The 16,836-nt window shown below is 37.5% G+C and overlaps 1 protein-coding gene across 1 annotated transcript; it reads right to left on the reverse strand.

The window, feature by feature from the left end:
- Nucleotides 1–12,000: 12,000 nt before the first annotated feature.
- LOC123540594 (tigger transposable element-derived protein 6-like) lies at nt 12,001–15,913 on the reverse strand. The gene is made up of 2 exons (XM_045325768.2): nt 14,010–15,913; nt 12,001–13,461 (listed from the first exon to the last, which is right to left on the reverse strand). Exons 1-2 carry the CDS (start codon nt 14,328–14,330, stop codon nt 12,001–12,003), a joined length of 1,782 nt encoding a protein of 593 aa, XP_045181703.2. The 5' UTR covers nt 14,331–15,913.
- Nucleotides 15,914–16,836: the final 923 nt, after the last annotated feature.

The following is a 16,836-nucleotide window of genomic DNA, read 5'->3' on the forward strand; positions in this document are numbered from 1 at the left end:
ATTGAGAGACTTGGTATATAAGCGCTATATTTTGAGAAGCATATTTGTCTCCAGCGTAAATGTTTTACTCTTGATAATATATACATTATGTATGTACTGTCTTAAGTATCGACCTTGCACTCATTAATTTTCGCAAACAATTTCGTTATTTACCCTGAATGAGTCTATATTGACTAAGATAACTAATTTAATAACACAGCTTCGTAGTGGTATATTTTATTTGTTTAAGATTAAAATCTTTCACGAGTGAAAACCAAATCGAGGGCTTGGTGCAAAACTATTGTAAGTGTAGATCTATATAAATAAAGAACAAGGTTCAATAGTTTTGCACCAAGCCCTCGAAATGCAATATTTTCATGAGTGGCATAACCACGGTTGAAAATGTAAGATATGGTGTGAGTATGTTGTATGAGTGAAAGATTTTGATATTAGGCCTACATGTAAAACAAACAAATTTTTTTTTTATTTTATGTTTTAATTAACTTTACCCATTTTATAGTTTCTTACAGTTCGCCCTACTTTGATATCCAATCAGATGGCAAAGTTTTTAAAAATATTTGAAAAATGTATCACATAAAATACGTTTTGCTTTTATGGCATAAAATTTGTCACGTATTTTCTCTCGATAGTGTGAGGAACGTGACGTCATCGGCCGTAACACAGGGGCGGGATTTATGCAAATAAGCAGGTTATGGAAATGAGTCGATGAAGTACAGATATTCATAGTTCAAAGCAAACACACAAACACAGAAAAGAACTTTGTTCAGCATGGCTAACTGAAAAGAACAGCTGAACTAATATATATCAAATGTAGTTTGAATAAATGTCTGTCACTCTATTGAATTCGTTTGAAATAATCAACTAGACTGAAAAAGTGTGTAGCCCCGATTTAATGTCAACCTACCATAAGCAGTTCCACCAAAAGTTCACAAAATACAAGTACAGTCACGTAACAAATGAAATTTCTACTTAAATTTCCATCACAAATTTTTTACCAGTGTGTGTAACTGTCATGACTTTCTGAACACCTGCTGGTACGTTCACAGTTAATACAGATTCGCTTTCATTTGGTAATTCTGTTTTGGTGCTTTCCGGTTTCAACACACTAGAAGTAACGGGTTTTTGCAAGTCATGTTTTATCTCTTTACTTTGCAAGTTTTTCAAGTCTGGTTTAGATTCACTCCTTTGTAGATCTGGCGGCAAAATGGGTTCCAGTTCGCGAGAAACATCAGAGTTAAGAGGTAACGCTGGACCGCAGTGGATACATGTTTGGAGCGACTCATTACCGTTTTTAGCTCATCTGATTTTTTGAAAAAAAATGATGAGTTATTGTCATAACTTGAGCGGTTGTCGGCGTCGGCGTTGCCTGGTTAAGTTTTATGTTTAGGTCAGCTTTTCTCCTAAACTATCAAAGCTATTGCTTTGAAACTTGGAATACTTGTTCACCATCATAAGCTGACCCTGTATAACAAGAAACATAACTCCATCTTGCTTTTTGCAAGATTTATGGCCCCTTTTGTACTTAGAAAATATCAGATTTCTTGGTTAAGTTTTATGTTTAGGTCAACTTTTCTCCTAAACTATCAAAGCTATTGCTTTGAAACTTGAAATACTTGTTCACCATCATAAGCAGACCCTGTACATCAAGAAACATAACTCCATCTTGCTTTTTGCAAGATTTATTGCCCCTTTTGGACTTAGAAAATCAGTTTTCTTGGTTAAGTTTTATGTTTAGGTCAGCTTTTATCCTAAACTATCAAAGCTATTGCTTTAAAACTTGCAACACTCGTTCACCATCATAAGTTGACCCTGTATAGCAAGAAACATAACTCCGTCCTGCTTTTTGCAAGATTTATGGCCCCTTTTGGACTTAGAAAATATCAGATTTCTTGGTTAAGTTTTATGTTTAGGTCAACTTTTTCTCTTAAACTATCAAAGCTATTGCTTGAAACTTGCAACACTTGTTCACCATCATAAGCTGACCCTGTACAGCAAGCAACATAACTCCATCCTGCTTTTTTGCAATAATTATTGCCCCTTTTGGACTTAGAAAATCATTTTCTTGGTTGAGTATTATGTTTAAGTCAACTTTTCTCATAAACTATCAAAGCTATTGCTTTAAAACTTGCAACAGTTTTTCACCGTCATAAGTGGACACTGTACATCAAGAAACATAACTCTATCCTGCTTTTTGCAAGAATGATGGCCCTTTTTAGACTTAGAAAATCATGGGTAGGACAATATTTCTATTACACAAAAAAAATCAGATGAGCGTCAGCACCCGCAAGGCGGTGCTCTTGTTTCTGCGTATCGTTGATTGTACAGAGTTGTACAAAGTGTAACTCTCCCGGAATGGTTGCTGATATTCCGATTTCCGATAGCAATACCTGCTTCAGAAAAGAAATTTTTCATCATCATTTTCATGTCTTTTTGCGCAACGTGACCTGCGCTAAACTTTAAATCATTTAATGGTTTTCTGTAAAACAAACCAGTTCTAGGTATCAAGTTTAAGTAAGTCTCATACAACCTATAAATACTATAATCGACACTGTTTTCTTGGTCGTAGTGTACTATTGGTTCCAATTGGCCGCGAGCCTTTTTTGACTGTTTAAGTCCACCTTGAGCATTTTTTTTAGCTCACCTGTCACATAGTGACAAGGTGAGCTTTTGTGATCACGTAGCGTTCGTCTGTGCGTGTGTACGTACGTAAACTTTTGCTTGTGACCACTCTAGAGGTCACATTTTTTGTGGGATCTTTATGAAAGTTGGTCAGAATGTTCATCTTGATGATATCTAGGTCAAGTTCGAAACCGGGTCACGTGCCATCAAAAACTAGGTCAGTAGGTCTAAAAATAGAAAGCCTTGTGACCTCTCTAGAGGCCATATATTTCACAAGATGGTCATGAAAATTGGTCAGAATGTTCACCTTGATGATATCTAGGTCAGATTCTAAACTGGGTCACGTGCCATCAAAAACTAGGTCAGTAGGTCTAAAAATAGAAAAACCTTGTGACTTCTCTAGAGGCCATATATTTCAGGAGATCTGCATGAAAATTGGTCAGAATGTTCACCTTGATGATATCTAGTTCAGTTTCGAAAGTGGGTCACGTGCCTTCAAAAACTAGGTCAGTAGGTCAAATAATAGAAAAACCTTGTGACCTCTCTAGAGGCCATATTTTTCATGGGATCTGTATGAAAGTTGGTCTGAATGTTCATCTTGATAATATCTAGGTCAAGTTCGAAAGTGGGTCACGTGCCATCAAAAACTAGGTCAGCAGGTCAAATAATAGAAAAACCTTGTGACCTCTCTAAAGGCCATATTTTTCATGGGATCTGTATGAAGTTGGTCTGAATGTTCAACTTGAAGATATCTAGGTCAATTTCGAAACAGGGTCATGTGCGATCAAAAACTAGGTCAGTAGGTCTAAAAATAGAAAAACCTTGTGACCTCTCTAAAGGCCATACTTGTGAATGGATCTCCATAAAAATTGGTCAGAATGTTCATCTTGATGATATCTAAGTCAAGTTCGAAAGTGGGTCACGTGCCTTCAAAAAGTAGGTCAGTAGGTCAAATAATGAAAAAAACGTTGTGACCTCTCTAGAGGCCATATTTTTCATGGGATCTCTATGAAAGTTGGTCTGAATGTTTATCTTGATGATATATAGGTCAAGTTTGAAACTGGGTCAACTGCGATCAAAAACTAGATCAGTAGGTCTTGAAATAGAAAAACCTTGTGACCTCTCTAGAGGCCATACCCTTGAATGGATCTTCATAAAAATTGGTCAGAATGTTCACCTTGATGATATCTAGGTCAGGTTTGAAACTGGTACACTTTCCTTAAAAAACTAGGTCAGTAGGTCAAATAATAAAAAAACATTGTGACCTCTCTAGAGGCCATACTTTTCATGGGATCTGTATGAAAGTTGGTCTGAATGTTCATCTTGATGATATCTAGGTCAGGTTTGAAACTGGATCAACTGCGGTCAAAAAGTATGTCAGTAGGTCTAAAATTATTAAAATCTTTTGACCTCTCTAGAGGCCATATTTTACAATGGATCTTCATGAAATTGATCTGAATGTTCACCTTGATGATATCTAGGTCAGTTTCGAAACTGGGTCACGTGCGGTCGAAAACTAGGCCAGTAGGTATAAAAATAGAAAAACCTTGTGACCTCTCTAGAGGCCATATTTTCATGAGATCTTCATGAAAATTAGTGAGAATGTTCCCCTTGATGATATCTAGATAAAGATCAAAACAGGATCACATACCTTCGAAAACTAGGTCAATAGGTCAAATAATAGAAAAACCTTGTGACCTCTATAGAGACCATATTTTTCAATGGATCTTCATGAAAATTGGTCAGAATTTTTATCTTGATAATATCTAGGTCAAGTTCAAAACTGGGTCACATGAGCTCAAAAACTAGGTCACTATGTCAAATGATAGAAAAAACGACGTCATACTCAAAACTGGGTCATGTGGGAAGAGGTGAGCGATTCAGGACCATCATGGTCCTCTTGTCTTATTCTTGGCAGGAACTTAACATAGCGGCGATTGTTTACACTATCATAACCAAGAAAAAACTGTTCAGCGAGAAGTCCCGTCTGTTCTTCCCCTCCAAATAGTCCAAATACTTTGCCGTTGTAAAAAAAAACACGGCATTGCTCAGTCCTTTTGCACTGGACTTTGAAAACACTCCTGTTTCCCAGAATTTCTTTTCGCCGTCCGCTGTCACGGCATCGGCACTCTTTATTTCTAGTCCAATTCCTTGGTTGGTGAGCTTTCTCATATGAGAATCTAACGTTTTTTTTCGAAATTCCGCGAATGTGGCGTCGTAACAAATTTACATGCATCGATTTCTCTGTACGTAAATAACGTTGAATTCCTGCTGCAATATTTTGCAAAGTTGCTGGCTGGTAGGGTTCATCGTTCTTCCGCTTAATTTCACAAATAAAGCGTTGAAGCCAAAAGTCCATTTCCAGGTAAGACTGAATGTTTCCGATATCCAGAGGAATTGGAAAGGCCGGCTCCGACGCAGTTTCTGGTTGCAGGTTGCGATTCTGGGCCCATTCTTTCCACACATTTATGTGATTTGTCAATGAATAAAACCATTGTTTGCAGTTCAGATGCAAAGGAATTATATCACGAGGTATAGTAATACGCCTCTGAACGACAATTATTTTTATTAAGCAATGATAATTTTTCAAGTGCAAGTCACTGTTTGAGAGTGTGAACGTATGCCAGGAAGTTTTTGAATTATCTTCCCCCAGTGCCAACAAGATACCACGCATGTATGGTAAGAAAGGTAGCTACTGCGATACTTAAAATATATTGAAAGAGCGAAGTTTTCATAAAAGATTATCTCTACAGTCGAAACTTTATACATTGTAGTTGGCATTTTTTAAGGTTAATCAATTTTCATTGGCAACCTAATTTACAAAATTAATATATTCCAGTTGATTCTTTCACTTTGTAACATAAGTTAGTTATAGGAAATGATAAACATCTTGTAAATATACAGCCTTGCTATTATCTCTGGTAGCATAATGTGTAACATGAAAACTTAACGCTTTCGGATCTAGTCTAAATATTATGTACTTCACATTCCCATGGTATTTGTTTATATTTGTGTGTAAATATACATTATAATAGATCCACTTATATCAACATTGACGTTGTATCGGAATTATATCTGTTCAAAAATACTCACAATGACCCTCTTATTTCAACAATGTAAGATTGTTGCTTTTTCAGTCAACACTGTAAATATTTACTGTATAACACAGAACGATTTTAATTTCATATTATATCCTTTAAATAAGCCTGGCTCCCTGGCTGCATGGTTATTTTTATATATATAAATACTGCAAGCAAAATAAGAAAATCTTAAGCCTCTAAAATAGCACATTTTATCTGATGGCTGAACCATACAACTATTGTTTTGCTGTTCATACGAAATTAACGTTCTAATTTTCAATGGAAAAGAATAGGGCGAATGTAAATATTCATATTTAGACATCTTTTACATCTAGTATAAATTTTATACTAGATTATTTATTCAAAAAGATTTATTTCACTGAAGTAAGCGGCCTAGCGGCCTAACGGCCTGGCATAATTGTGTATTTTTTTAAAAGAATGATTTGTATGATAATATAAATAAAAAAAACTATGAATACAAACGTTAAAAATCAATAAAGCATAAAATTAATGTTGTTTATAGACACAAAACAGCATTTTTAATTACTCTGAAAATCAGGTCACCCGGTCAAATGAAAGGAAAAGGTTGTTAACGTTCTTAAGGCCACATTTATGATCCTGTCTTCGTGAAACTTGGTAAGAATGTTAATCTTGATGATTCATAGGCCAGATTCGAAACTAGGTCATGTGGGGTCAAAAACTAAGTCACCACTTAAATCAAAGGAAAAACTTTTTAACACTGTAAAAGCCACATTTATGACCCTGTCTTCACGAAACTTGGTCAGAATGTTTATCTTGATGATTCCAAGGCTAAGGTTAACAGATGAGCCATATAGGGTCATCATGACCCTCTTGTTCACAAAATTATGTTCCTTTTCAATACCGCAATGTTTGGTTAAGTTTTTGCATGCAAGCTGGCATATCAGTACTCGCTAATGGGAATGGATTGAAACTTTACACACTTGTTCACTGTGATGATCTGACATGTAATTCACATGTTTCATACTTCTACTTTGCATTTCATAAAATTTAACCCCTTTTTCGACTTTTATATTTATTCAGTTGACAAGGCTGTAGAATGAAGCGTTGATGTCCTGTGACAGCTCTTGTCATTGACACATAGTTAACAGAATGATCGTAACACTAAGTAGATACCACCCAAATTAATTGCCTTATTTTTTCAGTTCACTTAGAGATAATCATCTTTAAGATAAGATATGTAAGTGTTTTTGTATTATTTTAAAGAAAAGAAATTAATATTTAAATTACTGAACGCAAATATCGGTTAAAAACCATAATTACCGGTATGTTGTTAGTACCAGGTAGATAAATGGTTTATAGCGGTGGAAGAACAATTCATGAGATAATAGTTTGTACTGTTTTTCAAGGAATTTATTTAACTTTTGAGGGTTTCTTTTGAAGGATTTTACTTCAGTTTAGACCACAATTACTGCATGTGCTTGTGAACAAGTAGAAAACATTAGTCTTCTTAAAAAACAATACAGTAGATAAGGGGTTTCACATCCTTAGTACGTTTTCATATTTTTAATTGAAAAGGGAAAAATCTGAGTGAATTCGCCAATTTCACAAAAGATACACTACTTATCTGGCAGATGTGAAATAAGTACATGTACTTGTTAAAGGACGTGGTTTGAAGTAGCTGCATACAAGTTTTGAGTATTTGATCTTTTCAAGGAAAAATAAGTTTTCTAATACTACTTGAATTTGGTCTGCATTAAATGTTCATTAACATTAAGTCACTGTTAAATTTACATTAGAAGGTAGGTGCATTTTCTTACGGGTGGTGATCAAATATTCATGAATTTAGCTTTTCATTGGACAGTTACATATTTTGTGTGTTTTCGTTGTGTTTAACATAACACTGACACGAAAATGTGTCATTTGATGATTTTTCAGCCTTCATGGTACTAGAGGAAGACCCCAAGTGCCCCTCCATGCATGGTACAAAAGGAAGACCCCCAGGTGCCCCTTCGTGCATGGTGCTAGAGGAAGACCGCAGGTGCCCCTCCATGCATGGTAATAGAGGAAGACCCCAGGTGCCACTCCATGCATGGTACTAAAGGAAGACCCCCAGGTGCCCCAGAGTGTTAGTACTAAAGGAAGATCGCAGGTGCCCTTCCATGCATGGTACTAGAGGAAGACCCCAGGTGACACACCATTCAATGTACTAGAGGAAGACCCTAGGTGCCCCTCTATGAATGGTATTAGAGGAATACCCCCAGGTGCCCCTCCATGCATGGTACTAGAGGAAGACCCAAGGAGCCCCTCCATGCATGGTACTAAAGGAAGACCCCAGGGGCCCTCCATGCATGGTACTAAAGGAAGACTCCAGATGCTCCTCCATGCATGGTACTAAAGGAAGACTCCTGGTGCCCCTTCATGCATTGTACTAAAGGAAGACTCCAGTTGCTCCTCCATGCATGGTACTAGAAGAAGACCCCAGGTGCCCTTCCATGCATTGTACTTAAGGAAGACTCCAGGTGCTCTTCCATGCATGGTACTAAAGGAAGACTCCAGGTGCTCCTCCATGCATGGTACTAAAGGAAGACCCCAGGTGCCCTTACATGCATGGTATTAAAGGAAGTATCCTGGTGCCCCTCCATGCATAGTACTAAAGGAAGACTCCAGGTGCTCCTCCATACATGGTACTAGAGGAAGACCCCAGGTGCCCTTTCATGCATTGTACTAAAGGCAGACTCCAGGTGCCCTTCCATGCATTGTACTAAAGGAAGACTCCAGGTGCCCCTCCATGCATTGTACTAAAGGAAGACTCCAGGTGCTCCTCCATGCATGGTACTAGAGGAAGACCCCAGGTGCCGCTCCATGCATTGTACAAATGGAAGACTACAGGTGCTCCTCCATGCATTGTACTAAAAGAAAACTCCAGGTGCTCCTTCATGCATTGTACAAGAGGAAGAGCCCCAGGTGCCCTTCCATGTGTTGTACAAGAGGAAGACCCCAAGTGCTCCTCCATGCATTTTACTTAAGGAAGACTCCAGGTGCTCCTCCATGCATTGTACTAAATGGAGGTACTAAATGCAGACCCCAGGTGCCCCTCCATGCATGCTACTAGAGGAAGACCCGAGCAGCCCCTCCATGCATGGTACTAGAGGAAGACCCCAGGTGCCCCTCCATGCATGGCACTAGAGGAAGACCCAAGGTGCTCCTTCATGCATTGTACTAAAGGAAGACCCTAGGTGTCCCCCCATGCATGGTAGTAGAGGAAGACCCCAGGTGTCCCTCCATGCATAGAACTAGAGGTATACCCAAGGTGCCCCTCCATGCATGGTACTCAAGGAAGATCCCAGGTGCCCTCCATGCATGGTACTAAATGAAGACCCAGGTGCTCCTCCATGCATGGTACTAGAGGAAGTCCCCAGGTGCCACTCCATGCATTGTACTAAAGGAAGACTCCAGGTGCACCTCCATGCATTGTACTAAAGGAAGACTCCAGGTGCTCCTCCATGCATTGTACTAGAGGAAGACTCCAAGTGCTCCTCCATGCATGGTACTAGAGGAATACCCGAGGTGCCCCTCCATGCATTGTACATGAGGAAGACCCCAGGTGCCCCTCCATGCATTGTACAAGAGGAAGACCCCAGGTGCCCCTCCATGCATTGTACAAGAGGAAGACCCCAGGTGCTCCTCCATGCATGGTACAAGAGGAAGACCCCATGTGCTTCTCCATGCATTGTACAAGAGGAAGACCCCAGGTGCTCCTCCATGCATGGTACAAGAGGATTACCTCAGGTGCCCCTCCATGCATTGTACAAGAGGAAGACCCCAGGTGCTCCTCCATGCATTGTACAAGAGGAAGACCCCAGATGCCCCTCCATGCATTGTACAAGAGGAAGACCCCAGGTCCTCCTCCGTGCATTGTACTAAAGGAAGACTCCAGGTGCCCCTCCATGCATTGTACAAGAGGAAGACCCCAGATGCCGCTCCATGCATTGTACAAGAGGAAGACCCAAGGTGCTCCTCCATGCATTGAACAAGAGGAAGACCCAAGGTGCTCCTCCTTGCATTGTACAAGAGGAAGACTAAGTGTGACCTTGACCTTGAAGCGAGACATCCAAAACATGCGCTCTGCACGTCACCTCGATGTGGTGAACATTGGTGTCAAGTTTCTTTGAATATCTTCAAGGAGTTCAAGAGTTACAGGGCGGACACCTAACGGACGGACGGATGGACACCGGGAGTATAACATAATGGGCGTATAATAAAAATTATCACAGTACATGGGTAATCCTCAGATTATCAAAATTAAAAAAAAATATCAAATTGCTGTAAATATATACAAAGTATTTTATGAATTCACATCGGGTTGAATAATTCCAGTTCTCAATAAGTATGCCTTTATGGCGGGCCGGTGGTCTAGTGGTAACACGCTTGACTGTCAATCCAGAGTTCCGGGGTTCGAATCCAGGTCCAGGCACTGGAAATTTCTGAGATGCTCTTGAGTGTCTCCCACCTAAGAGGCCTCTACTGGTTCTTCCCAGGAAAGACGGATTCGCCTGTATCGGTGCTATACACTGGGCACGTTAAAGAACCAGACTGTCTATTCGCCAAGAGCTAGGCTAAATTAGCCGGACAGGCCTGTATCTAAAATGATTTCTCTCTATCTGTTCTGGGGACTTTGTCTCACTCTGTCCCTCTTTTCAGATGCTCTGTGTCTGTACTAGTAGAGGATGAATTTCGCACCGTGTTTGTTTGCGTTTGATATATGTAAAGCGCCTTTGAACGTGTTTATAAATCATGAAAAGGGCGCTATATAAATCTGGTATAATATAATAATGATAATTTATAGATTAAATGAATCTATACTGAAACTCAAATAAATTCCAATCTTCAAAGTCTGAAGTAAGTTTAACTATTTAAGTGAAAGTAGAAAGTTACAACAATTTCAGGACACTGCAAATAAATATTGTGTAATCATATTAAATTTAACTGTGAGAATCAGAATGTATAAATATGCTGAAAACAAAATATTAAATTTGCAAAGTATGAAAAATATTAATCTGGGAGAATTTCACTATGGAAACATAAATATGGTCACTATAGGTAAAATCAAACAAAACAAAGCCTTATCGTAAACTAATATGGACGATATGAAAAATCTCTTGATGGAAATTTCAGAAATCAAGAGTTTATATATTTGAAACCCTGTCAAACAAGTGTTTAGTACATATATACACAAATTATCAGTAAACACAAAAAAAATACACATAAAATGGGGAAAACGGATAATGCAAATGTGTGTTTACGATTATTTCACACGCACCTTTTAGAACTCACACCTAACGGAAAGATGCACAGTGTAAATTATAGCATAGCAGAAAACAATAACAAAAAAAAAAATAAATAAATAAAAAAAAACAACAGTGCAGTTAGGTGGGAAGGTAAAGAAATCAGGTCAAACTCAGTGAACAGAAAGAATTGAACACGCTACAAGTTCCTAAACACAGATATGTTACTTAACTAAGCTAAATAGACTAATAATCCACACTATATGTTTCTTATAGCTAGAATGTGTACTAGTGTGAATCTAAGAAAACAGCACAATATGTCAAAATGCTTGCATTTTCAATGACAATGAATACAATATAAACCATTTAGCATGCAAAACACATTGAATTTCAAAGAATATATGTTACACAAAAATACAACTTGTATCATACGGAATCGTAATTCAACCTTAAAAATTTCTTGGGAACACCTTATCAAAAATTGACAGAAAATATGATGTCGCGAAAATATATGAAAATCGGATATAGCAATTTAAAGTAGGGTAAATCCATCAAATTTCGGAAAATTTTTGTACATACTGCATCAGGTGCAGCGCTTTTCCTGTATGTCTAGTTCCTAACACCTGAACGCGCGTTAGTCTGCTTCAACGACGTCCGAATTTTTCAAATTGAAAAGAAAAGAGTACGAAAACGAGGCTAGAATAGCGAAAAGTACAACTTTTCAATAGTATGTGAGAGCGGGGTAGCTCGGACAGTAGTACTAAAAATTCGGACATAGGGTTTGGGAAATTCGGACATAATTAATTTTTTTAAAAATAACAAGATTTTACATTCATTTTCGTCAAAATCATTTTATTTCATGTCCACACTCTTTGTTCAACTGTTCAGTCTATATGTTTGTATGGTTCGGTTACAATTAAATTTTGTTAGATTCTATTTTTACTCGTTTTTGTCTACGTGGTTTATTTTGTTTCTCAACTTTTTTCCTTTCCTGTTCCAGTTTCTCCTGCAAAACCTCAGCACTGGTCAGTAGCCTATGAGATGTAATAGCCTTTCGTTTTTTTTGCCACAGGGCCATTGGGTACACCGCCGCTTGGCGGGAGGAATATGGAATCCAGATCTTGATTCCAATTAGCGGACGGTACTAAAGACTGGCATTGCGTGGTTTCGGTATTAATTTCAGGACTTATGTTACATGGAGAGTTGGGAAGAGTCAAAGAATTATCTGTAATTGGAAAATCTATCTCTCCATCAACTATAAAATCGCCGCTAGAGAGAAGATCCAGAACAGCAACTGGGTCCATTACGACATCTACAGTGCTGTCACCTTGGTTTTTGACCTGATCAATAGACTTAATATAATCAGTAACAACTGGGTCCATTACAACATCTACAGTGCTGTCGCCTTGGTTGTTAACCTGATCAATAGACTCAGTTTGATCAGTAACAACTGGGTCCATGAAATTTGAAGTGTTGACACTTTGAAGAGATGTGTCAACATGGTTTACCTCAGTACTCATACTAGATACAGATGAAGAACTACTTCCTATGCCTTGTGGGATTGAGAAATGTTCTACAAAAGGACTTTGAGTTTGACTGTCAAGTGGTTTGTCAGATGGATAACTTGGGGAATAAGCTTGATCATGGATGGCATTTTTGTTCAAAGGAAATATGCCACAGGCAGCGAATCCAGATTTTATGTTCCCCTCAGTCAGACCTGATACCCATGCTCTTGTGATCAGCGCGGGGAAGTTCCATTTATTCACGGAGTTTAATGGATCTTGTAAGAATTCGGAGCAAGCTGAACTGTATGCCTTATTAAAAGGACCAAATACTGACTTGTCCAAAGGTTGAAGATGGTGCGTGGTATGAGGGGGCAGGACAAGAATATATATATTCTCTTCAATAGCCCTCTGGAGTATCGCTAGAGATTCGTGGCTACTATGGCCATCAAGAATCAGGAGTTGGGGTCGATGGGTACCACAGTTTTGCAGGAAAACAGTGTCGAACCACTGTTCACCTATTTGGTCCGTCATCCAGCCCTTCTCCTGGTAGGACCACTTAGTACCAGGAGGAGCTGCCTGAGTATTGAACGAGTACAATGACCTTGGGGTCTTTCCCTTTACTATAAACATGGGTGGCATAGCTTTGCCGGCTGCGTTAACACATGCCATAATGGTTATATTAGTAGATTTGCTACTTGTTCTACCACATACATTTTTAGCACCTATACCAGAAACAACTTTAATTGGATTGTGTTCAAAATTCTTGCTGGTCTCGTCACAATTCCAGATGAATTCTGGCTTGTCATTCAAGTTTGAGGAAGTAATGATGTTTGACAATGCCTCAAAATACTTTCCTACAACGTCACGATTCATCATACGACAACGCGTACTACCGAGGCGCTCTGGCTGTCTAAGTGTAAGCCCATGACGTCTCTTGAGGCCTTCCCACCAATTTTTACCTGCGTGGAAGTTCTTATAGGATGTATGCACCTAGAAAGTAATTAATAGAAACATTCTACCACATATTCTTATCATCCATTTGATATTTCCATGTATTATTATGTTATCCGTTTTAAATAAAACGATCATGCTAATTAAAAATGAACATTGACTTAACTTAATGTTAACAGAAAATCAACAAGTTTATTTGTCATTACAATACTATATATTAGGTATAAAGTAGTGCACACTCTGTACATTCATAGATAAATACAGTATAAATATGTACTACCATTAAAAGAACTGGCTGTTTTTTTAACAATCAACTGTTACTGCACGGCATTTTATTACGAATGTAGCCCTATTTGCAAGCATAATTTCTTCATTTAGTAAAGCTTAATACAATTGATAAGGATTTTATTCATTTGAAGTAAATATCGAGAGAAAAAATATTTTAGTGAAATATGCCCAATAGATATCTTTAATAGAAGAAAAATATTACTCGGGACTTGAGCAGGACAATGCCCTGAACAAGGCCAGTAAAGCAAAAGTCTTATTCAAATTAAAAAAATGAAGAAGTTTCATACTACTCTATGTACCTGAATGCGTTGGCACAACACGTTTGTCCTAAGTAGCAACTGCTTCCGCGAAATTCCAATTCCCCTCTCAGCGGCTACTTTCACTCTTACGACAATTTTCTTTTCAACTTCAATTGGTATCGCACACGGACGACCATGAGTTACATTTACCTCATATCTGCCACTAGCTCTGTCAGCTAGTGTTGATTTTGGGATATTGTACGCTTTTGAAGCTTCTCTGATGGACATCCCATTTTGATGCGCTTTCAAGGCATCAGCTAGTTGTTTTGTATCATAGTTCATTGTCTTGCCTCGTTTCTTATGAGTATATGTTCTAGGCATTTCTGAAAGCGTAGAAGAACGTAAAAGAAACAACTTAAGATGTTAAACTTTATTACAAATACTTGTATTTTATTACATGTTATCATCTCTGACAGTTATGAGACATTGTGAGGTACATGTCTATATCTAAGAAAATACAATAACAAAGAATCAAAGTGAATTCTTCTTGACTTCATCAACGAGGCGGAGCATGTGAAGATCATTGCAGGACTTTGCATATCGCGAAGCTAGCCAGACTATACTGCTATCTTCATCCATTTCCATTCTAAGCAATAAATGATGTATCTCAGAGACAATCCACATATCGGAGTCGATTCTTTGTAAAAGATGTTTTAAGATACTGAATATTAGGGGATGGTCATATATATATTCATGATTAAACATGTGACATAATGTTTCTTTTAAGGGGACGCATATTGCTACATTCATAGTTCATACAGAAATGTATGAGGGGTGCATATTCAAGAAATCGATGGTGGGAAAATAAAAAACATATTCCTAAACTGATATAATACTGATGGACACCTGTAATATTCAGTATTTTGTGGATAAGGATGTGGTACTATGAATGTAATAGGAAAACAGAGGTCTTTGTGAAAGTACATTCAACACAAAATATTAAGCTTTTGTATAAGGAAATAACAGGTTTTTTACAATAACAGTGTTCCAAATAATGTTGAAGGGATGAGATTTTCTTTCTAACACACCAGGTTTGTTTAAACATGTAAAAATTTAACGCCACGTCATTTCAACTCGGGATGGACGCCATATTTCTCATTGATAAAAATGTAAACAAAAAAAAATCAGAGTGGGATTAGCATTGTAAGGGCATAACATGACATTCTACACAATGAATACCTTAGAACAGATACCTAAGATGCTACACAGGTCAGGCGGGTTAAATGCATAATGGCGATCACTTGAAATTCATCTTGAAAAGGTGGTTAACTTTAGTTTATTTACATGGTTTTTAATTTTCCCACGACTTCTCGGCGATTCACTGCAAATGTATTACTGCGCCGGACGAAAGGTAACTCTAATAAACAACGGGAGACAACTTAGGTGTCAGTGCGTGTACGATTTTTTAAAAAAAGACATGTCGATGATTATAATTTCTTATCAAATAATGAATCCTATTCAGATATTCGTCTTTAATATTAGAAAATTATTAATTTCTGTGGACATTTGTCAAAAAATATTACTTAGATTGGACTACTTTGCGCATCAAACTGGTTTCCGCTTCAGTTGTGAGGCACTTCCGTTATACTTTCTGACAACAATAACAAAACACAAAATGAATCAATAAAGTCACTTATAAACCGACTGCTACTTAAATCAGTGTAGGTAAAGTTGTTGTTACAACATTATACATGTTCGTTACGTTATGAGATAAAGTTTATCTTGAACTGCATAATCCATTAATTACGTTTAGATGATATTGCATTTACAACTTATTTGACACCATTTTTTACGTGAATGACAGCATTCTCATGCAACTCGTGCAAACAGAGTTATGAAAAGTATGGTGGAGAATTCAAGGACAAATTATAAATGACATTAAAGTGAGGATAACTGTATATTCGTCCAGTTTTGATCATTGACATGCCTGCTGTGTATTAGTAACTTTTGTGAACAAGATTAGAATGTTACTTTTGCACATATACATATTGATTGGACCTCTCAACCAAATTTCATACCTTATTTTAGGGATTTTTAAGACAATACATTTTCAAAAGTTTGTTGAATGTGTTTTGATATTTAAGTGCATTGTAGTTCATGAATACCAAGTTAAAAATCAATAATGGCAACATTTCTAGGCCCTTATTGTAAGCCACTAGACTTCTTTAACGATAAATGTTTAATGTATTAAGGGGAATATACTCTTTTAGTTTTGGAATGTGGCATTCCTTGACCACCGTATCTTTTCTTATGCACTACTTTGTAAAGAAACTAAATAATGTGTTTTAGCTTACATATGCGAAATGAAAACCAAGACAGTGACCATATTTCACATTCTTTCTTTAAATTAGAATCTGTAGGACATTGATAAATGTTTGGACAAGGTGAAGCACTATTATTTTCGCACCAAAAAGTCTTAATTGTTGACTTTGAATGTACACAATAAGTCTAATGTAATTCAACAATAACTTTCTTGTTTCAGTTTTCTCATTTTTATTTTAGTGAGCAATCCTTTGTGTACTTATAACAGTTGAAACAATATCCATTTCATGTACCAAAACCTTGTACTTTTTTGCAGGTAAATTTTATCATACCCCACCCACTTTTTTCTAATTTCAAAGTATGCGTCCCCTTAATGTTTGTTTAATATGAATAGTACACATTCTGCCGCTGATTTCCCGATTTCTTAGGTTCAGTAGTGCATTCATGCCCCTAAAACAGAAGATAAACGAATTTAGCTATGCTGGGTATTTTGAAATATTTCAAGAACCATGCCATAAAAGCAGGGTCCGAATTATAAAGGATACGAGATTTTATACGTCCGAGA

The sequence above is a fragment of the Mercenaria mercenaria genome, chromosome 16, assembly GCF_021730395.1.
Source record: "Mercenaria mercenaria strain notata chromosome 16, MADL_Memer_1, whole genome shotgun sequence".
In the NCBI taxonomy this organism is placed as follows: domain Eukaryota; kingdom Metazoa; phylum Mollusca; class Bivalvia; order Venerida; family Veneridae; genus Mercenaria; species Mercenaria mercenaria.